Source organism: Erinaceus europaeus, chromosome 3 (genome assembly GCF_950295315.1).
Source record: "Erinaceus europaeus chromosome 3, mEriEur2.1, whole genome shotgun sequence".
NCBI lineage: Eukaryota > Metazoa > Chordata > Mammalia > Eulipotyphla > Erinaceidae > Erinaceus > Erinaceus europaeus.
This window is the reverse complement of record NC_080164.1, coordinates 118,818,851-118,841,337: the sequence shown is the minus strand read 5'-3', so window position 1 is coordinate 118,841,337 and position 22,487 is coordinate 118,818,851. Positions and strand designations below refer to the sequence as shown.

General features: G+C 46.3%; 2 protein-coding genes and 1 long non-coding RNA gene across 3 annotated transcripts in view; 2 read left to right on the top strand and 1 right to left on the bottom strand.

The window, feature by feature from the left end:
* The first annotated feature begins 1,262 nt into the window (after window positions 1–1,262).
* LOC132537694 (uncharacterized) lies at window positions 1,263–1,826 on the top strand. The gene is made up of 2 exons (XR_009549158.1): window positions 1,263–1,399; window positions 1,731–1,826. It is a non-coding gene; the product is annotated as an uncharacterized LOC132537694 (long non-coding RNA).
* Window positions 1,827–13,593: 11,767 nt separating this feature from the next.
* Window positions 13,594–16,665, bottom strand: TIGD2 (tigger transposable element derived 2). The gene is made up of 2 exons (XM_007530351.3): window positions 16,344–16,665; window positions 13,594–16,251 (listed from the first exon to the last, which is right to left on the bottom strand). The coding sequence occupies exon 2, from the start codon at window positions 15,482–15,484 to the stop codon at window positions 13,904–13,906; it is 1,581 nt and encodes a 526-aa protein (XP_007530413.1). The 5' UTR covers window positions 15,485–16,251; window positions 16,344–16,665; the 3' UTR covers window positions 13,594–13,903.
* A 2,548-nt stretch (window positions 16,666–19,213) lies between these two features.
* Window positions 19,214–22,487, top strand: part of FAM13A (family with sequence similarity 13 member A) — a 229,145-nt gene continuing 225,871 nt past the window's right edge. The window contains exon 1 of the mRNA XM_060188451.1: window positions 19,214–19,347. Coding sequence (XP_060044434.1) covers window positions 19,321–19,347 — 27 coding nt within the window. The 5' untranslated portion in view covers window positions 19,214–19,320. The remainder of the gene's footprint in view (window positions 19,348–22,487) is intronic.

Sequence of the window (22,487 nt, the reverse complement as noted above, 5' to 3'; positions counted from 1 at the left end):
CCTCTAGCTTTTGAAACTTTGTGAGCTCTGGTCCTCTGGCATTTATGAAAGTTGTAACCCGGGGGTTGAGCGGTAGCGCAGTGGGTTAAGTGCACGTGGCGCGAAGTGCAAGGATGGGTGGAAGGATCCCGGTTCAAGCCCCCAGCTCCCCACCTGCAGGGGAGTTGCTTCACATGTGGTGAAACAGGTCTGCAGGTGTCTGTCTTTCTCTCCCCTCTCTGCCTTTCCCTCCTCTCTCCGTTTCTCTCTGTCCTCCCCAACAACAATGATATCAATAACAACGATAATAATAACCACAACGATGGTAAAACAACCAGGGTAACAAAAGGGGAAAAATGGCCTCCAGGGGGAGTCGGGCTGTAACGCAGCGGGTTAAGCGCAGGTGGCACAAAGCACAAGGACTGGCATAAGGATCCCGGTTCGAGCCCCGGCTCCCCAATTGCAGGGGAGTCACTTCACAGGTGGTGAAGCAGGTCTGCAGGTGTCTGTCTTTCTCTCCTCCTCTCTGTCTTGCCCTCCTCTCTCCATTTCTCTCTGTCCTATCCAACAATGACGACAACAACAATAATAATAACTACAACAATAAAGCAACAAAAGGGAATAAAAAAAAAAAAGGCCTCCAGGAGCAGTGGATTCATGGTGCAGGCACCAAGCCCCGGTAATAACTCCGGAGGCAAAAAAAAAGAAAGAAAATTGTAGTCCTTCAACAGAGGGTGTATCCAGTCCTTTTCTGCTATTATGCACCAAATGCTGCATGCTTGTTAATAGAATAGTGAAATAAGACTTCTTGAAATAAAACTAGATTAACCTCTTACTGCCTTAAATTTTGAATATTCATATGTAGTATATAGTTATGCTTTTACTACTAAATCATTATAAAGATGATGATTTAGTAGTGGTAAAATTAATTAAAATTAATTTTATAATTAAATTAATTTTTATAATTAAAATTAATTATAAAAATTAATTGGCATATGTTGCTTTAATTTCATGAATACAATATGATGACTTGACATTTGCATAAACTACAAAAGGATCATTACAAGACTATTTACCATTTTTCTTAGTAACTTTGAAATACTTTTTATTTTTTTGAATCTTATTTAGTTATTTATTTAACCAAAGCATTGGTCAGCTCTGGTTTATGGTGGTGCAGGGGATTAAACCTGGGACTTTGGGGCCTCGGGCGTGAGAGTCTCTTTGCATAGCCGTTATGCTCTTAACCCTCGCTGAAATACTCTTGGTTATGGTTCTCCTGGTACACATGACATCTCTTTGGCTTGTCTGTCTTCTGAATGGAAAATATGTTTCTGGGGCCAGGCAGTGATGCACTTGGTTGAGCATTCACATCACAGTGCACAAGGATCCAGGTTCAAGTCCCAGAGGCTTGACATAAGAGGTGAAGCAGGGGGAGTCGGGCTGTAGCGCAGCGGGTTAAGCGCAGGTGGCGCAAAGCACAAGGACCGGCAGAAGGATCCCGGTTCGAACCCCGGCTCCCCACCTGCAGAGGATTCGCTTCACGGGCAGTGAAGCAGGTCTGCAGGTGTCTATCTTTCTCTCCCCCTCTCTGTCTTCCCCTCCTCTCTCCCTTTCTCTCTGTCCTATCCAACAACGACGACAACAACAATAATAACTACAACAATAAAACAATAAGGGCAACAAAAGGGAATAAATAAATAAAATAAAATATTTTAAAAAAGAAAGTTTAATCTTTAAAAAAAAAAAAAGAGGTGAAGCAGGACTGCTGGTATGTCTCTGCCTCTCTATCTCTCCCTCCCTTCTCAATTTCTCTCGTCTCTATCCAATAATAAATAAATTAAAATATTTTTTTTAAAAAAGAAAGTTTGTAGGTCCCATGAGATAGGGCATATGTACACATGTATACATATATTAGGGCAAAATATATACCTTAAAGCAAAAGTGCACAATAGTCTGCAATGAGTCAATAAATGAAGCAAGTAAGTAGAAAGACCTAAAAAGACATCATAAAGTACCTAATGAGATAGTTCCTACTTGGACCTAGATCCCCTCCTCACTATACTTCCCTCACTCACTCCAAAGCTAACCTTATCAAAGGAAGGACAACAAAAGCTGAATAAGGGCAAGAGACTGGCATACTTTAATGATGACTCCTTAGTCACTATCAGGCCACCCCATCAGCTGGGGCCCTAGTCGGGGATTCCCAAAGAGACCTGATGGACCTAGACCTCAAATAGATCCCTCTCTCCATTGTCACTGGTCATCTCCATCAGCAACAACACAATGGACCCCTTTGGGGGCCCCCATAAGACCCTGCCCTCAATGTAGATTAACAATGGTAGAGAATATTCCCTCCTCCTCAGGGAGGCTGGATAATACTCTATGATCCACCTGAGGAAAATGGGTCCTGAAATTGGGGCAGCTTGGAATGTTTCTACTCATGGCCACAGAATGTGAGCTCAGATCTACAGGGATGCAGAAGTCATATAGGCTACTAAGCTGAATATGGGCCCCAGATCACATCAAATTGAGGGGTTTACAGTCAACAATATACACCTTTCCCATATTTAGGAGCTACTCTCTTTTCTGATTCAGCTTTCTGGTCCTTTTTCCAGCCATGACATCATCTCCCCAGACAATAACTTGGGTTCACCTGCATATCAGATGTCAGACTATGGAAAAAAAACTAGTATAGTCATGAACCCTTTGGAATATAGGTAAAATAGGCCTACTAGCTACCTCCAAAACAAAGACCCCAAATCTTCACCTGAAATATTCCAGCCTTTAGGTTCATGATTAGTAACAATTTGTTTGGCTCTATATGTTAACTCTTTTTTTTTCAGCCACCAGGTTCCAGATGCTATCATGATGTCAAACGGACTTCCCTGGACAGACAACCCCACCAACGTGTCCTGGAGCCCTGCTTCCCCAGAACCCCACCCCACTAGGGAAAGAGAGAGGCAGGCTGGGAGTATGGCTTGACCTGCCAATGCCCATGTTCAGCAGGGAAGCAATTACAGAAGCCAGACCTTCCACCTTCTGCACCCCATAATGACCCTGGGTCCATACTCCCAGAGGGTTAAAGAATAGGAAAGCTATCAGGGGAGGAAATGGGATATGGAGTACTGGTGGTGGGAATTGTGTAAATTGTACCCCTCTTATCCTATGGTTTTCTTCAGTGTTTCCTTTTTATAAATAAAAAATTTTTTTAAATTTAAAAAGCTTTATACTTCTTGATACTCCTTTTGCCCATCCTACCACCCCTCCACCTCTCCATTAGCCACTGATCTGTTTCTGTCTTTACCATCTTAGTTCAGTTTGTTTTTTACTTTTAGAGTCAATGAAACCAGACAGCATTTGCCTCTATGTGCTCATACTTAGCATGATACCATCAGATCCAAGTTATCATGAACAGCAAGGCTTTGTTCTGTTCTCATAACTAAGCAGAATTAGATGGAGACTTCTTGTGGACTCCATTATTTCAAATTCTGTTTTCAAAAGGAAGGTAAGATTTATATAAAAATCACATTGTATTTCATAGATTCTGAAAGACATCATGTTAAGTGTCATTAAGACCCCCCAAAAAATGCTGTCAACTATAATTATTAGATGCCAGTGATTATAAGAAGTGTCCAATTTCACAAGTATTAACGTGTACATCTTTAAAATCAAGGAAATACAGCAGTTTTATGCATGGAATGTTATTACATGTTGTGCCATCTTAACTGATGGGTCTAATTTATAATACAGAAAATATGTAGAGGATGGAGGGGACTCATGGAAAAACAAGCTGTTTTATGTGCCACACGTGAACTATCTTACTAATATAAAGGACACACATTTCTCCAAATGTTGGGAGTTAATCTTCTTAAGTCTGGACAGAAATACTCAGCAAGCAGCCTGTGCTGGTTACCAGGGAGGAGAGGGTCTAGGGCCTTGGTGGGGGTGTGAGGATCTGCACATATCAACTGTGGATGTGGAGCTATGCGCCCCGGGAACTCAGAATAGAGTGAAATTATATGGAGTCACTAATCAAGAAAGAAATTTAACACGAGTCAGGTGGTGAGTCACCCAGTACAGTATATGTGTTACCTACCATGTGTGAGGACCCAGGGTCGCAGGGGGAATGTTTCACAAGCAATGGAGCAGTTCTGCAGGTATCATCTCCTCTGTGTTTCTCCCTCCCTCCTCCTTTCTCTCCCTTCCTCCCTCCCTCTCTCTATCTCTCACTCTCTAAAAAATAAAAACTGAAGAAAAAAAAAAGAAAGAAAAAGCATAAAAAGAAAGGAGGAGCAGGGGAAGGAAGGAGAGGAGGGATAGGGAGGGGGTAAAGTGTAGAGATTTCACGCCTGAGGCACAGCTGTGTACACCAGAGCTGAGCAGTGAGCTGACTTGCCTCTACTGCCTCCCCTCTTCTGTCTCGCTCATATAAGTAAATAAAAAGCAGCTGAGAAGATGGCTTAGCTGGTGGAACACTGTGCCGGGATAGCCTGAGGGTACTTCTTCCCGAGCTAGTGCTCTCTGGGTTGGAGAGAACTCAACTGGAGCTGATCTAGGCTGCTGTGTGGGAGAGGGATCAGGAACTCGTGCTGCACCAACTTCCGCAGGAGATACACTCTGGAACTCTCGGAGCCGGAAAGCAATTTCCAAGTGTCTTTAATCAGAAGAGCAGCTGTTTTTATACTCTCCAAGTAGGGTGGAAACAGGATGTGATATAGAGAGGGTGGAGAGAAAAGTGACTGGTGAAAATCAGGGTGTGACAAAGAAGGGATCAGTGTGTGACAAGGAGGGGGTGGAGCAGGAGAGAATCCTATCATAGAACCACCAATGCCCTGGAGTGCTTTATGTAAAAGTGATTTATGTAAATAGACCAAAGCTTTGGATCAGTAAAATCCCTATATAGGCATATGGTTAAGCAGAAGCCAGGGGGAGGTGGTAACTACCCAACAAAAAAGCAGCTGAGAAGATGGCTTAGCTGGTGGAACACTGGATTTACATACCTGAGGTTACTGGTTCTACACCCAGCACAGCATGTGCCAGAGTGGTGCTCTGTTTTCTCTCTCTCTCAGCACTCTCCCATTACAATAAAACAAATCTTTTAAAAGGGTGAAAAATATGTATCTCTAAAAAAAATCCAAATTAGCATTTAAAAATCTGGGTTCTCTGTCATTTTACATAAGCATACCAAATGTAGATACTTATAACTCAGATGTTTGTCATTAAAGATGCTTAAAATAAAATATTTTTAGAACATTTAAAGCCTTACTGTTACCTTTTAAAAATTAATAGCTTCAATAGATGGGGAAAAGTTTGCTTTAGTTCATTTTGCCTTTTTTTTTTAGAATTTTTTTTTTTGCTTGTTTGTTTGGTTTGCTTTATTATTTATTTATTCCATTGTATTACCCTTGTTGTTTTATTGTTGTTGTTATTAATGTCATCGTTGTAGGGTAGGACGGAGAGAAATGGAGAGAGGAGGGGAAGATAGAGGGGGGAGTGAAAGAGAGACACCTGCACACCTGCTTCACTGCTTGTGAAGCAACTCCCGAGGTGGGGAGCTGGGGGCTCAAACCAGGATCCTTATACCAGTCCTTGCGCTTTGCGCCACCTGTGGTTAACCCATTGCGCTACCACCCAACTACCGATTTTGCCTTTTTTTTTAGGCCAACTGGTAATTGTGTTTCCTTTGTAGATAAATCAGAACAGATCAGTACATTCTCAAACATAGGGGGGAAAATCAGGTGTCATTTGCTAGTCTTAGAATACATATCAATGTGAAGTGGTTACAAGGTCAGCAGTTAAGATTCCTTCTGAGAACAAAAGCACCTTTGATAGAGTCAAATTCACAGATTAATGAGGCTAAGCCTCTTCTGACTTAAAAAATTACTGAAGTCATGGTTCCCTTTGAACATACCTAAGATGGACTTCCTAGCTTCTTTCTACACAAAGACCCCCAATTTCATCTGCTCTATTTCTACCTTTGGTTTCCTGTTGATTGAACAATTTATCCTGTTTTACATCTTACTGCCTTTCAGCCCCCAAGTTACAGACTTAAGTATGATGCCATCTTGACTTCCTTGGGCAGATGACTCAACAGTGAATGTGTCCCAGAGCCTCACTTCTTCAGAGGCCTACCCAGCTAGGGGAAGGGAGAAAAAGACGAGGAGTATGGATCCACCTCCCAATGCCCATGTCCAGCAGAGAAGCAATTACAGAAGCCAGACCTTCCACCTTCTGCACCCCATAAAGAATTCTGGTTCATACTCCCAGAGGGATATAGAATAGGGAAGTTTCCAATGGAGAGGATGGAACACAGAATTTTGTTAGTGTGAACTGTGTGGAACTGTACCCCTAGATCACTAATAAAAAATTAAAGTAACAATCTGGAGGCCATGTGATGCTGCACACAGTTGAGTGCACACATTACCAGGTGCAAAAACTGGGGCTGGAGCCCCAGCTCCCCATATGTAGGGATATACTTCATGAGCAGTGAAGCAGGTGTACAAGTGTCTGTCTTTTCCCCTCTCTGTCTTATCAAACAGAATAAAAAAAAAAAAGGAAAAAATGGCCACCAGGAGACTTATAGCATTGGCACCAAAGCCCAAGAAATAATCCTGTTGACAAAAAAAAAGTTGACTTCCAAAATTTCACTGATTTTTTTTTTTTTCCTCCAGGGTTATTACTGGGCTCAATGCCTGCACCATGAATCCACTGCTCCTGGAGGCCATTTTTTCCCCCTTTTGCTGCCCTTGTTGTTGTAGCCTCATTGTGGTTATTATTATTGCCATTGTTGATGTTGTTCATTGTTGGCTAGGACTGAGAGAAATGGAGAGAGGAGGGGAAGACAGAGAGGGGGAGAGAAAGATAGACACCTGCAGACCTGCTTCACCCGTCGCCTGTGAAGCGACTCCCCTGCAGGGATTTTTTTATTCATACTAAAATATTATCTTATTAGAAGCTCTAACATCATACCATGCATTAATTAGTTACTGTAACAGCTGATAATATCATTATGCAATCACAGTGAAAGATCCCCAAAGATCTGTGTTCAAAGTTCTGAAGATATTCACAGATCGCACCTAAAGCTCAAAGAACTACACTGAGCATTCACCTCCATCTTTGGACTGGCCACAGGGGAAGAAGGCCCTCTGTCTTACACACTATATTATGCTTTTCTCATACCTTTTGTTTCTGGAAATCCTGATTACACTAAACAGCTCTGACCTTGATATGGACTCATAAGTCAGGCAGACTCGAGGTGACCCGACACAGGAGGTGACCCGACACAGGAGGCAGTGGAGGTGGTGGGGTAGGCTGTAGGGACTGCAGGTGGGCTGGACAACGTCCCAAACAGGTGCTTTCCACAAAGGAAGGCGTGGCTTACATGTGGGGACATGGCTGACTCTGGATTCCAGGTCTAGGCTGATCTTTTGATCAGAAGAGAAATGAAAGAATGCCTTTACCAAAGGATTTTCTGAGCCTGGTGAATATTCAGCCAATTGGAGAATAAAACTGCTGGAAGCTTCTCTAGAATCGCATAGTCCCCTTGTGTTTGGGGGTGCTGACCCTTGCTTGAGGTGGACCTGGTTGACTGCCTCCTGGATTCCTGTAGTCTGGATGCTCACAGGAAACGAAGGATCACAGCTTGCTGCAAGTGTGTGTCTGCTGCCCTCGTAGACCAAGAGCATTTGCCAAGGTCTCTGCTGGCTGCGTTTGGGAGCTCCCTTGGAATCTTGCAGAGTACCCTTCACAGAACATTGCAGATCACAAAAGACACACTGAAGTGGGGGTTGCCCAGCATTGTTACAGGGACACAACTAGTCCTCCAGTGAGACAGGGGTCCCTCACCTGCATGGAGTCATGCTGAGCTCTGGGGTAAAGGGTGGACAGCACAGCCCAGCCTCAGACGTAATGGTCCAGAGGGTGCCCAAGTCCTGGGGCCCCAGGCCTCACAACCTAGGATGGAGATATACAACTGCAACTACCTTTTTCGCCCCTGGAAACTGTCTGCCCTTGAGCAAACTCTCTCAATTCTCTGAGTCATTGGCAGGGAAACTGACTGATCTTCTAAGCCAGGTCACTTGAGAGTCAAAAGTGCATTGTAATGGCTATTCCAAGACAACCTGAGGGAACTGGGAGGCCAATGAGCAAATCAGTTGTGAGCCTGATGGATATTCTCTGGAATCACACATACCCTGTGAGTTTCAGGTCCCTGGACTTGTCAGTGGAATGACAGATGCCGCCGACCACCCAACTGGGGGCTCAGCAGGCCGATCCAGGGAGAATGAGACTTATAGGTGGGAGGTGGATTCGGCGCGACAGACAACACTGAGACACATGAGTTTCAATGCTGCTGCAATCTTTTACTGATATAGAGATTCTTTTTATAATAGCATAACAAAGAAGCATAAATCAAAAGCTGGCCAAGTCAGTTGACCACAAAGTACGCAGGGTACATTTTTTATAAGTAACACAGACAGGAGGAACTGAAGGCATACAACTACCATCAAAACGAAAGCACAGCCATACTGTTCTTTCATGGGTTATTAACCACGTCCCTTTGGTTTCAGACAAAAGTCAATTTATCAGTAAGAACTAAATGCTTTCACTGCTCTCATTTATCCAAAGGGCTATTCTTTCTCCTTCCAAGCACTGGACCTTAATACCCAGAATAGGGGAGGCACTAGTGGGAACACGGCGTCTTGCTCTGATCCTTATGCCAAACTCCCTTTCCTGTAATCTACCTAAGACAATATGCAGGTGCATTTCAGGGTTGCTATGTAACATGTTTCCTGGGAAAGCTAAAGGACCATTGTCTGTATGATTGAATGTAATATTTCTGAGAATAGTGCTCAGTCCTTGCTCAACCTGGATAGCCAAGTCATTGGGGCTTGAAGTGCTGGGATTTACTGTTGTAAGGGGCTTTTCATCCAGTGGGGTCCCATCTGGAATGTCCAGACTAGACTTGGGGGGTTGCACTGTAAGCGTCTCCGGAGTCTCCTGGACATTCCCTGGGTGGCCTGCATAAAGCATGATAAACAACAACAGTAAGCTTTCAGAAGCGAAACCAAGTCCACCTAGCCCTCCAAGGCCTTTCCGCCAACCGGGAGACCCAGGGATCCGTCCACACAAATATCCAGGCTTCTGTCCACCACCTATCTTGGGTACGGTCTTCCGTACAGGAGCTTGTAAGGCCCCTGTCCAGTTCCCTAACCAGGTCACCCGCACTGTTTTGTCACACCACGGTCGTGGCCTGCCTATCTGGCCAGACAGGTGTGGCAGACAGACAGGCTAGAGGGCCTGGCTCCCCACTCCTTTTGGATAGAGACAGAGAAAATAAAAGAGACCACAGTGCCAAAGCTTCCTTCAGTGCAGTGGGAGCCAACCTTGAACCTGGGTCATGCACATGGCACAGCAGCACACTATTCAAGTGAACTATTTCACTGGATCTCACCTGCTTCTCTGTTGTGGCCAAGCCTGTCCTCCTGTGTCCACACTGCTGGGATATTTGCATCTGTTTGTTGTTGTTTGTTTTTTCATTTTTTATTGGATAGGACAGAGAGAGGAGGGGGAGAAGGAGAGAGGAAGAGAGACACCTGCAGACCTGCTTCACCATTTGTGTAGCGACCCCCCCCCACCCCCCGCAGGTGGGGGATGCATTTCTGTTCTTGGCCTCAGAGTGTACCATCTCACATGCCTGTCTTTGGCCATTTGGAAAAACTCTTTGTCTCTGAGCCCTGACTGCCCAGACTGGAGGTAGCACTCGCTGTGCTGGCATCTTAAGCGTTGCTGTCTCTCATCCCAGCAGGGGTGTCTATGCCCCCTGGAGGTCCACACAGTGCACTGTCAAAAGAACTGTGGCTCTCCAGGCTCAGATGGGAAATCTGGGGCGTTCAGGAACTGGCCATGGGATTGCATGACAGGCAGCACCTATGAATACCTGCAACGCATCCCCTTGCCCTGTCAGCCATCATGCATGATGAAACCGAGACTCAGAAAGGCCCGAAAAGTTGCCAGGGCTATGTGGAGGTGAGGGGTGAGGGAGGCACAGGGGCTGGCCCTTCACTGCAATGCAGGAGCATTCAGTGACGCCAGTTCTGCTCAGCCTGGTTTCTCTCAAAGCGCGCCAAAGTTTTGATTTTGTGCTGTGACTTTAGATCGTGAGATTCTGTACTATTATTGTTTAAGCTATCAGTATGGATAGGCCAACCTGAAAAGTATCACCTGAAGTGATAGGTGGCCATGAACTTGGAGTTCGAGTCCTAGTACTGGCTTTCAGTACATGGGTCTGGAAGCTGGGTGGCTGTGCTGTGATCTGCATCAGCTGCACCACTTCCTCCACCACCATCCTCCCCGAGTCCGGAAACCTCAGGATGAAGTGACCACACAGCTCAAACTGATGCTCAATTGAAAACAAAAAGGAATCTCAGGACAAGGAATACCAACATGTAGTCCTCCATGTCAGTCTTCTTGGATTGCTTGTGGCTATTGAGCTGGGCCTGCTAAGTTTATAGTATTTTCTAAAGTCTTTCGTCAGTTGTTATTGCTGAAATTGAAAACAAGATAGTGAACAACCCCAGTACATAACTTTTTTAAAAGTATGCTCTTAGTTACTTTCCATTTTGGTCTAAATTCTGTTCATTTCCCATTTAATAACCTTTTTTTTTTTTTTCCAACACCATTATCACCTTAGTGACAATGATTTACGGGATTGTCACAAGGGTACATTTCCACATTTCCCCAATACAGGCATCATTGCATTCTACCACCACCAAACCATTACCTTGTTCCACCGGTGGACTGCCCCCCCGCCCCCCCACACACACAGTACTCCTCCTCACCACTGGGTGCCCAGACCCACTGTGACCGACAGACTGCAGCTCACTGAGGGTTCACTCTGCTTGCCGTCTGCTCTGTCTTAGAGCCCCATCTGTGAATGAGACCAGGCAGTGCTCATCCGTCTCCTTTTGGCTAGTATCCCTCAACATTTCTTCTAGATGCACTTCTGTTACTTTTTCACATCCTTTGAAAAAATGGAAAAAGTTAACTAACATGTCAGGATTTGGGGGATTTTTAAGGTATGTGATCCAAAGTGAAAGCACTTTATTTTTGTGTTTCTAGGACTAAGATATGCATCAGGAGTGTGCTGTTAATGAAGATAATAAACTTGATGTATCTTCCTAAAAGATTTGATTAATATGTTGTACAACACTGGAAAGGATTTTTAGAATTCCACTGAATTATAGAATGACAAATAAAAAGCTCCTATCAGCTTTCATGATAAAACAGGACATTGAACCATTTCAGTGTCATGACTGAAGGAAATTGGAGCACTTCTGTTAAAAAAAAGCGCTCAGGAAAAAAATGCAAAGCAGTAGTTACGTGTCAATTCCGATCACTGTCAGGTGTCAGAATCCTTTAGTCTCCAGGAAGCCATGTGGTATCAGGAATTGTTCACACTTAAGTCTCATTTTCTCGGTCTACCTGGTCATTAAAATGAACTCTACCACAAGGGAGATGTGTCAATGAAGATGCACAGATTTCTTCCAAAGAAAGTGGATTAAGATGGGGCCGGGTGGTGGCACACCTGGTTGAGCGCACATGCTACAGTGCACAAGGACCCGGGTTCGAGCCCCCAGTCCCCACCTGCAGGGGGAAAGCTTTGCGAGTGGTGAAACAGGTCTGCAGGTGTCTGTCTCTCTCCCTCTCTAGCTTCCCTCCTCTCAATTTCTGGCTGTCTCTATCCAATAAATAAATAAAGATAATACAAAACTTTTTTTAAAAAGTGGATTGAGGCCAGAGAGACAGTTCACCAGGTAGGATGCCTGCCTTGTTATGTAGGTGCCCCTGGTGTGAGACCTGACACCACATGGGGAGCACTGTGGCACTGGAGGAAGCTCTGGTGCTGTGGTGTTTCCCCTCTCCGTCAGGTCAGTCTGAGTCTAGCTACTCTGGAAAAAGAAAACATATTACTTTTGAAAATTATTATATATTATATATATTTTATATATTTATTTTACATTTTATATATTATATTTTTTATATTATATATAATTATTACTTTTGAAAATTATTTTTAAAAATAATGGTTACCTTATTATTATTTTAAAAAAATAATGGTTTTAATGGTTACCTCGTGAACAAATGACCGTTAACTAGGGACTTTAAAATTCCAAGTTAAATCAGGAGGAAGCTCCCTGAGTGTGGCTGTGCCTAATTATGATACTCCCACTCCCATGACCAAGTAATCATCTCTTGGGTTTTCCTTGATTTTCTACTGATTCGGTATGCCTCTAGTCTGATAAAATATCACAAGTCTCTGGCTTAATGGTGTTTCATCTACTTTAATATAGATTCTCTCTGAATCAGGTCAGAATCTATTTATTGAGGCAACAAACCTTACTCCTTTCTGTAATCCAGCCTTAAATGTCCCCAGCTACTTTACTAAGCTCAACCCATGGCCAATAAACTATTTCTAAATTGGCTTCATCTTTCAATTTTCACAGAAATAAATGACTGTCTTGCAGTTGAGCCTAGCCACTTGCCTCTTATCTGGCTTCCCCTGAGGGGCTTTCCCAATGCAGCCCAGTGCAGCTGAGTCACCTGCTCAGCACTTCTGCAAATCAATCCCAGTGGCTGACGGCCAGAGGGTTTCTTCTGAGCCAGTCCCTATTCCAGGCCTGCTATTTAAAGCCCATGTATGTTAACCATGCCTCACAAAAACTGTTAAGACACAATTCCTAGTTTACTGATGTCTGGTCACTCAGCAGCCCATACTCTTCCATAGTGCAATTCTTACTCAGTTTCTAATGGTAGCCCTTTCTTCATGGAATACCAGCCCCCACCCCCAAGTTTCATGTAACATACACTTTTATCTTCAGTATTGGATGGGAGGCTATATGGAAGCAAATGATGTACTTGGTAGGTTTCTTTTTTAAGTCTTAAAATTTTTTAAAAATTATCTTTGTTTATTGGAAAGACTGTGAGAAATTGAGGAGATAGAGAGACAGAGACACCTGAAGACCTGCTTCACCACTCAGGAAGCTTTCCCCCTACAAGTGAGGACTGGGGGGCTCCAACCTAGACTCTTGTGCACTGTAACATGTGCATTCAACCAAGTGCACCACCACCACCCAGCCCCCTTTGCAGGTTTTAAAGGACTACATAAGTCCCAAATAGTTTATCAGAGAAAAATGGTTGACTTAGCTGTTAATGAGAATTAATTCTGACCACTCTTGCCTCTTCTAATGGCATTGCTTTGGAGAGTAAGGCCTATTTTTCTGAAACAGGGATGGCCTTCTTTCTGAAGGAACACCTGCTATGATCAGATGGACTAAAAATGAAGTGCAAGACCTTCCCCTGCACATTTCTGTTGCATTCCTGTGCTCATTATACTCAGAGATAGACAGTGGAATGGTTGATCCTTAGCTACTGCTGGTGCCAGGTGCCACATTTAAGGGATGGTCTCTTACTTCAGTTCCCTGCCTTCACAGTGGAATATTACAAGAATAACCCTTTTGTTGAATTGCTAAGTGTTTTGTCAGAAGCAAAAATCATGGATATGGAAAGCTACCTTCAACATATGTCAATTTAACAAGTGAAGCTTAGAGAAAATCATCAAGTTTAATTTTAATAGTATTTATTGATTGCCTTTAGTATGCAAGGTCCTTCAACAGACAGTGAAATCCAGGCACAAGACAGACAAAAGATCCCTGGCCTCCGATAGCTTATGACCTAGTCAGAAATAGACAAGTCAATGTTCACTTACTAGAGGTGATATTAAAGCAGTAATTTAAGTAATCCAAAATGTCACCTAATTCCAAAATCACTTATAAAACTTACTTAGTCCTGGAATCCACATCACTTCAAACATGATAATTAAGCTCCACTGCAGACAAATATCACGAGGATATAAATACTTAGAGCACTATTGATGACTTTTGTTATTCTGGATCTTCTGCTTTCTTCGTATTATTGTTCGAAGCCTCCGTAACACCAGTTTATCAGACAGAAGCATATCATCTTGTTGTTCTAAGTAATCTAGCAAATTCTCTGTCCATTCAAGTGCAGATTTATGGCTGATGTACTTTTCTGGATTCAGTTCTGGCTTTTTCATCTTATTGGAAGGCTTCTGCTCAACAAGCCTGGTCTGGATCTCAGTGGCCTTACTATCAGCTGGCACCTGACAGCTTGAGGCGCTACTCCGAGATTCAAGCCACTGGTCGATATTCTCAATGTGCACGGGCTCACAGTCCTCAGTATTCTGTAAAACTGTTGCTAGGTTAGCAGCTAAAATGGCTCCTTCATCAATGCTCATGCCTGAACTCTCTTCATTGTCAGGGAAGAGGTTTCTCCATGCTTTGGTTATGGTGCTTGATTTTACCATGTTCCAAGCTCTCGAAACTTCATAAATTGCATCCAACACCGTCAAGTTCTTCCAAAACATTTTTGGGTCCGTTCCTTCATTCATGTATTTCTGGAGGAGTCCTGTGCGATAGTATCTTTTTACTGTAGCCAGAACCCCCTGACTCATAGGTTGAATGAGGCTTGTGACGTTTGGTGGCAAATACTTGACAGTTATCCTGCCGTCCCCTGAACTCAACAATTCTTCATCTGGGTGTGCGGTGGGGAAATCCAAAAGCAGCACTGCTTTTTCTAGAAGCCCCTTGGATTTCAAATGCTTCTGTACCTGAGGCACAAAGCACTTCTCAAACCACTGTCTTAAAATGGAATGTTCTATCCATGCACTTTTTTGACTGAAATAAGTGACTGGGAGGTTTGCCAGATCAGCTCCTTTGAAGGCACGGGGTCTTTTTGCTTTTCCCACAACACAAAGACTAAGTTTGTGCAAACCCGTGGCATTTGCACAACACATAATAATGATCCTCTCTCTGCTTGACCTATAACTAGAAGTATTTTGCTCAGCATCAAAAGCTAATGTCCTTGAGGGTAGGCATTTCCAGAACAATCCAGTTTGATCAGCACCATAAATTTGCTCTGGCTGCAGGTTTTCTCTCTCAACAAATTCCTGAAAGTTGCCACAAAATTCACTGGCAGCAGTTTCATCTCCTTTTAATTTGGTTCCTTTGCCGGCTGCCTTTGGGATACCATGGCGCTGCTTAAAGCGAGTTAGCCAGCCAGATGAAGCATTGAAATCACCTTCCATCCCTAAAGCATCAAAAAAGAATTTGGCTTGTTTTGCACAAATGGTTCCGGACACTGGAACCCCATCTGTCTTCTGCTGGTTAAACCACTCTATCATAACTCTATCGAGTTCCTCATATGTTGAAGACTTCATAGATTTACGTTTCGATACCCCACTTGTAGGATCTGAACTGTTTGCATAATTTATTATCCTTTCTCTGTTCTTTTTAATGTCACGAACTGTGGATTCACCAATCCCATACACAATGGAAAGCTTCTTGAAAGAAATACCCTCCTCTAGTTTCTTAATAATGTCAAGCTTGTCCTTAATTGTCAATACCACCCTCTTCCGTTTCCCTAACATTTTAAGTGCCCGATGCTTTAGGCGGCGCTAGGACAAGATACTTAGCAAGCTAGATCTGAACACAATGAGGCTGGAAAGTCCTGAGATCTCTTCTTTGCGTCCCTAGAAGCCCGGTGGATATGTGATCCTCATCTCTTCCTCTCTCTCTCCTCACTTACTTTAGGGTCTTTTCAAGAACTGCTGTCTCTATGGAGATTGCAAACAGTACTGCAATGTGCACAGCCCCCCTGCCAGCAGTTCTATGGCATCCTCGACTCCCCCCGCCTGCGTGACAGAGGCGATTCTTGGCTAATGAGCCTGAGACTGGGGGGCGGGGCGGAGGGTACCTCGCAAAAGCAGGGGAGGGTGCTGGTAGGTAGTTGTAAGTCAGGAGAGAACTTGCAGCCGTGACATCAAGGGAGTCGTCAGGGGAAAACACAGCCCCCCCCCCCGTGTGGTCCGCAGGGCCGCGCCGGGTGGGGGGCCCCTCGCGGACCGGGGGCAGCTGCAGGGGCCGAGAGATCACAGCCAGTGCGGGTGGGTGCAGGGCGAGCGAGGTGGGAAGGAACCTTGGCACCTGGTGGCGGCGACACAAACTTAGACCTGAGGGGCTGGCCGCGGGGAGGGGCGCAGAAGGGCGAGAAGGGCTGTCCCGGCGTGGGGGGCGGGCCCCGCGGTGCGGGTGGGTGCGGGGCTCTGCGAGGAGGCGACGCCAGTCCCGGTGGAGGCGGGTCCTGCCGAGGGCGGCGCGGAGGCTCCTGGGGGCGTCGGGGACTCGCTCCGGAGACCTACGGGAAACACCAAACACACGTGCGGCTCAGCGTCGGGGTGCAAGGCGGCAGACCCCCGCCGGCAACACTCGGGGGCCCGGGGTGCCTACCTCCTGAGCCCGGCGGGCGGCCGAGGCCTGTCCCGCGGTTGAGCCGGCTTGCTCCGCGGGCGCCGGCACCAGGAGTCACCGCCGCGGCCGGCCGGCTAGCGAGTGCCCGCGGGGCGCGGGGGACGCCGGGTCGCCGGCCGGGGGCATCGCCTTCCTCCCGCCGGGCTGAGGGGCGGCCGTACCGCGCCGAGAGCGAGTGGAGGCTCCGGGAGGCGGCGAGCAGCGGGGCGCTGCGGCCGCGGCCGGGTTGATCGGGGCCGGAGCCGGAGCCGGAGCCGGAAGGCGGGGGATTAGGGAGCACGCGCGCGCCCCCGCAGGAACGTGCTGTCGGGCCGGGGGCGGAGCCTGCGCGGGAGGGCGCGCGCTCTCTGGGGTGTGGTCTTTGCAAGGGGGCGGGGATTCCGCTGAGAGTGAGGCAGAGGCGGGGCCTGTGCGGGAGAGCAATCGCTCTCCGGGACGTGATTTTTGCTTATGGGGCGGGGTTTCCGCTAAAAGGGAGGGGCGGGGCCTGCGCGGCCGTACGCGCCCAGTCTCTGGGGTTGGGCCTCCGCTAAGACGGCGGGGCTTCTACGGAGAGGGCGGGGACTCCGGGGGAAGGGCGTAAGGGGCGGGGACTATTCCATTGAGTAAAGGCTGTTTGGGGGCGGGGACTCCACACAGAGGGCGGGGAGAGATCGGCCTGTGTGGACGAATGCGCGCTGCCCAGGGGCGGGGTTTCTGGAAAGTGGTGGGACCGTGTGGGAGGGCAGGGGCGGGGCGGAGGCATCAGGAGTCACCGCCCTGGTTACCCTGGGATCCTGCTGCTCCTGGTGGCGGTGGCTTCCCAGGCCTGCAGTGGGCAGTGCAGACGCACCCCATCAAGGCCTGTCTCTCTATGCCCGAACTTCCACCACTTTCAGGTGGGATGCAAACCGAAGGCGGGCGAGGTCCCAGGGCATCCCGAAGACCCAGAGGCTGGTGCGAAGGACAGGGCTGCGTTCCTGGAGCAGATGTCCTGGGCTCCTCTGTGACTGGGTGGGGGCGACGAGCCAGGCTGGCACCCCGCAGCACCCACGTGCTTAGTTCGGTGGACTGGGTGCAGCTGGAGGAGTGCTGATCCCCGATCTCTGCGCACCCAGGCAGTGGGGTCCTGTAGGGGACTCCACCTTTCATGTCTAGCCGTGTTTCCCTAACTCAAAACAGGCTCAAAAGACTTGTCCTTTAGTTGCTAGAATGTTTGCAGAGCTGCTGAGGTCAGCATGCGTCCTGCACGAGAGAAAGAGAGAGCCTGCTGACTCCCCCAGAGCTGTTGAGATCTCAAAATCGAAAAATCTGGAAAATCTGTGCTCTCCACTTTTTTGTGTGGGTGCAAGTGGCTTTTGACACAGACTTGCTTCCCCCCCCCCCAGTCCCACTAGTCAGTTTTTGCTGTCTCTGGAAGGCCGATTATGTGGGGAATAAAGTACACTTTCATGCTAGTTTTATATCACCTTTCTAAAAGCTGCCCTCTTTTCACGGATCTTTGTAAAGAACATTCAAACAGTGCCATCTTCCAGGTTAATCATTCCTCTTCAATAAAAAGGAGCTGTCCCCACCCTCCACTCCCCCTACACACACACCTAGTCCACTGGGGTCACTCTGACCCATGATCTTTACAAGGAGCCTTGCCCCCAGGTCCCTCAGCTGTGTTCCACTCACACCCTGCCTGCTTCTGCTGAATTCTCCAGCTTGTCCTTTGTAGCCCCTTCTTCTTGCGGCTTCTAACCGGGAACACAGTTCCATTTCCCTTGATTTCCTCAAAATACCTCTTCTCACAGGCAAGTGTGTTTCACAGACATTCAGATATAACGAGATGGTAGTGCCTTCAAACAGATGATTTTAATAAACTTTTTTTTGGGGGGGGATATAATTGTGGTGAGTTTGTGTTAGGTAACTAGTGTGAAAACCTGAAAATAGTATGTTGGGTATCCCCCACCCCCCAACTAGGGCTAATGTCAAACCTTGGTGACTGCACTTCTCCACTGACTCCAGAAGCCATTTTTTTTCCTTTTCCTTTCTATTCTGATGAAGGGTGAAAGACAAAGAGGAAGATAGAGACAGAGAAGGAGAGAGAGGCCTTTGGAGCTGCTCTGCCACTGTGAAGCTTCCCCTCTTGCAAGTGGAGACTGGGGGCTTGAACCTGAGAGCTTGCACATGATAATGTGTGGGCTCTAAGGAGTATAACCTCCCACATCTTTCTAATTGATATCTGAGAATGTAGTGACCCCCAAATGTTCTTGCTGTAATGCTTTGGAGACGCTTACATATGGCCTCCCTGGGCATCATATAAAGTTGGCCATAGGACCTTTTTTTGGCATTAGAACCCAGTCCTTGCTCATGGCAATATATGTGCTAAACCAAATGTGCCTCAGCCTTGGTCTATCTTGTCAGACTTTCACAGGTTTCCAGGCACCAATGACAGTAAACAGTATACACAGGGCTTTTATGCAGGCTTTTTTTTCCCCAAATTTATTTTTTAGTGTTTTACAAGATTGTAAGCTAATGGGTATAGTTCTATGCCACTCCCACTACCAAGACTCTATGCCCTCAGCCCCCAAGGTGACATCCCCCCCACCCCCCCCACCCCCCGCTGTCTTTCCCGGTGTCAGAGGGCTGCAAGCTTGCACCAGTACACTTGGTTGCCGGTAGGTGGCTTTTTCTCAAAAGAGCCTCAGCAACAAGTGGGCGAGCTGCACCCCCCTTTTTGAGGGCCGTCCCTGCAGCCTCCCCATCCCCCGGCGGCTGGGTAGGGACAAGGGCAGGGACAAGGGCCCAGGTCATGTGATCCCTGGACTGGCCAATCCAGCGGCTCAGGATCGAGTTTCAACTCTGGGCGTTCCTGCGGGCGGCGTGGGTGCCGTACCCCCATCCCGCCCCGCGCTTCTGAGGGGCCTGTGCGGAGCCAAGCTGAGCTGTGGCCATCGGGTGCGGCCAGGTCCGGCCCGGCGCATCTGCGAGGATGGGTGCGGGTGCGCTGGCCGTGTGCGTGAGTACCGGGGTGCTCGCGGGGGCCACTTTGTTTCTCACCGGGAGGTCCTGCTCACCTGGGCATGAGCCAGGCGTGGAGGCAGCCAGTGCTTTAACCCAGCGCCCCCCCCCCCCATGAAGGAAGGACTACACTGGGTCTACTCCCCAAACCGATTGATGTAGAGCATGCTCAAACCTCCTTTCCACCTTGAGGCGGGATTGAGAAAGAATTAAAATAACGATTGATTTTAGGGGTCCCGGGAGACAGCATAACAGTTAAGCAAAAATATTTTCCTACCTGGAGCTTCTCCATCCCAGGTTCAGTCCCTAGGCACCACCTTAAGCCAGAGTGGAGCAATGTTCTGGTAGATAAATAAATAACTGCTAGTTTATGAACACTTAGTCTCATAAACAGTTATTTATCTACCAGAGAAGCATGGGGGCATTTTCCATATTCTTGCTTTTCATTCATTGAAAACTATATATCATGTGTCTACTTTACTGGATAGAGAGAAACTGAGTGAGCAGGGGAGCTAGAGAAGAGAAAGAGAGACACTTGCAACCCAGCTTCATCTCTTCTAAAGCTTTTCCTCCTGCAGGTGGGCACCAGGGTCTTGAACCAGGGTCCTTGCTCTAAGTAGCATGTGCACTCAACCAGATGCACTGCCACCTAGCCCCTATTCTTGTTTTCATTTAGTTTTTTTTTTTTTTCCTGGCTGCATTTCTGCATTGGCTTTGTTGCAGAAAGTGGTGAAAAAAGCTCAGCTGATGAGTCTGCGAGCCCTTGACTATAGAAACTTCTGGTTGTTAAAACACAAGCGATCAGCGGAGTCAAATCCATGGGGAGGGAGTATGTGTGTGCTCCTGAGACTAGAATTCATAACTTTCTAAAGTAATGCTGATGGTGCTGTACAGCAGTTGTACTATAGCCAAGTTTCATCCATCATTATAATGTAGAGAGCTGTAATTTAATTTTTTTTTATTTCATTGTGCAGAAGTGCAGATATATGCTACATATTTGCACCACAAGTTGGTATTTACGCTGGGGACATTTTGTTTGCTCCACACAGATAGTAAATCTGAAATATTCATAATCACTTTAACTATATATTTATCACCAGGGCTTCACCACACCAGAATGACTTTTAAATTAGATTTTCAGATTTTTTTTCCCCTTCCAGAAAGAGCTGTTTGCTGTAGGTTGTTATGGCATCTTAGAAGGCTTACAAGTCTCTGAGCAGGCTTTGGCACGTGGGCCCAGAATGGTCAGTAGATGGTGCCCTTGCCTCACAGCCTGAACTTTCTCAGTTGCACCTCTGGCTGCATGCCTCTCTGCTCAGTGTCCCCTGCGCCTCTGTCTGTGTCTTAACCTTGAAGTGTGTAGCAGCCTGGTGGCAAACAGGATGCTGACTTATTTCTCAAAGCCATCTTTCTCACTCTGTTTCTCCAAAGAGTTCCCTCAGAATTGGGATTTTCGTGGGAAATGCTGAGCTTTCCATTTACTGCCCATCCGGAACTTCCTGTTTCTGAAAGAAGCAGGGTAGAACTGCAAACATGCAATGTGAGGTGCCACAGCACCATTCTGCCAGATTTGCCATCATCTCTTGGTGGCACAAGGAGAGAATCAGGGCCTTGGGCATGCTGGACACCACTGCTAAGCATCCTCCCCAGTTCTGTCTCCTTCATGATTTATTTCAGAGAGAGAGAGAGAGAGAGAGAGAGAGAGAGAGAGAGAGGAGGGAGATGGCTGGGCAGTGGTTTACCTCGTTAAGCGCACAAGGGACTATGCACAAGGACCAGTGCAACGATATGGGTTTAAGCCCTCACTCCCCGCCTGCTAGGGATACACTTCACAAGCAGCGAAGAGGTTTTGCGGGTGTCTCACTTTCTCGCTCTCTATGTCCTCTTCCCTTCTCAGTTTCTTTCTGTCCTATCCAAAGGGGTCGGGGCAGAGGGTGAAACACCACAGCACTAACAGCTGCACCATCCATAGAGCTCCCTCAGTGTCATGGGGTGTTCCCATGTGGTGTAGGAGCTTAAACCCAGGACCTTGCTTATGACTATGTGGTCCTTTTTCTCATGTGATAAAGGAGAAAGTGTTCTGCAAGTCCAAGCTGCACAGCCATCCCACCTGTCTTCTCTGTAATGTCTAGTTTGCTGTTTGGTACCAGTATCCTCCCACATAGGTTATGCTTGATTTTTTTTTTTTGAGGGGGGAGGTGGGAAACACCCCCATGCAGTTTTCTATTTGGCATTTTAAAAGGAACATGAGATTTATTTGCAGCCTGGAAGACCTGGTCATACATCCTGGTTATGTTACATATGTAGTTGATCCTAGATGTAATTGAGAGTGCTGTTGTGATAATTTCAGGAAATATTTGACCAGCTGTTTGGCTTCTCTGATGTGACTTATTTGTCTTCACTCTTGAACAGAATGGATTACTTGCCTCTGGCCTGAGGCTGGGTGGTGGTGATGATGATGGTGGTGGTAGTAGTAGACGAAGTAGTAGTGGTAGTAGTAATAGTGCAAAAAATGTTTGCATAGAATAGAAGAATAAGTCATGCATTATGCCTTGTAGGTTCATCTAAGAGCATTTTACATTTAAATGGGTCTTTTGTAGACCCTCAAGAAGCTAAATGAATGTCTGCAAAGTTAAGCTTGATTTGACGATTCTTTCTCTTAAAAAGAAAAAAGAATACACTTTTGATTTGGCAGAAATAACTGTGAATTTTTTGAACTTTAAAAAAGATACTGTGCACCGTCTGTGATTAACATAGTGGATAAAGCACTGGACTCCTAGGAGAGGAATTGTGGGGTCATACGGCAGGTCCATTTCTAGCCTCTTGAGAGTTCTTCAGACTGCTGTGTACAGGGGTTGGACCAGTTTACATTACCACCAGAAATAAAGAAGTTTCCTTTGCCTCCACAACCTCTCCAACATTTGTTGTTACTGTCCTTTCTGATGTATGATATTTTCACAGGAGTAAAGCGTGGTTTCTTACTGCTGTCTTTATTTGCATTTTTCTGATAATGAGTGACTTTGAGCATTTTTTCCCATATTTCTGTTGGCTGTTTAGATCTATTCTTTGATGTTTCTGTCCATATTCTCTTTCTATTTTTCATTGGGGTTATTTATTTATTTTTGCTGAGTTTGGAGA

Excerpts from the sequence above, each read along its gene's own strand:
- TIGD2 (XM_007530351.3), bottom strand. The coding sequence starts at position 15,484 with ATGTTAGGGAAACGGAAGAGGGTGGTATTGACAATTAAGGACAAGCTT.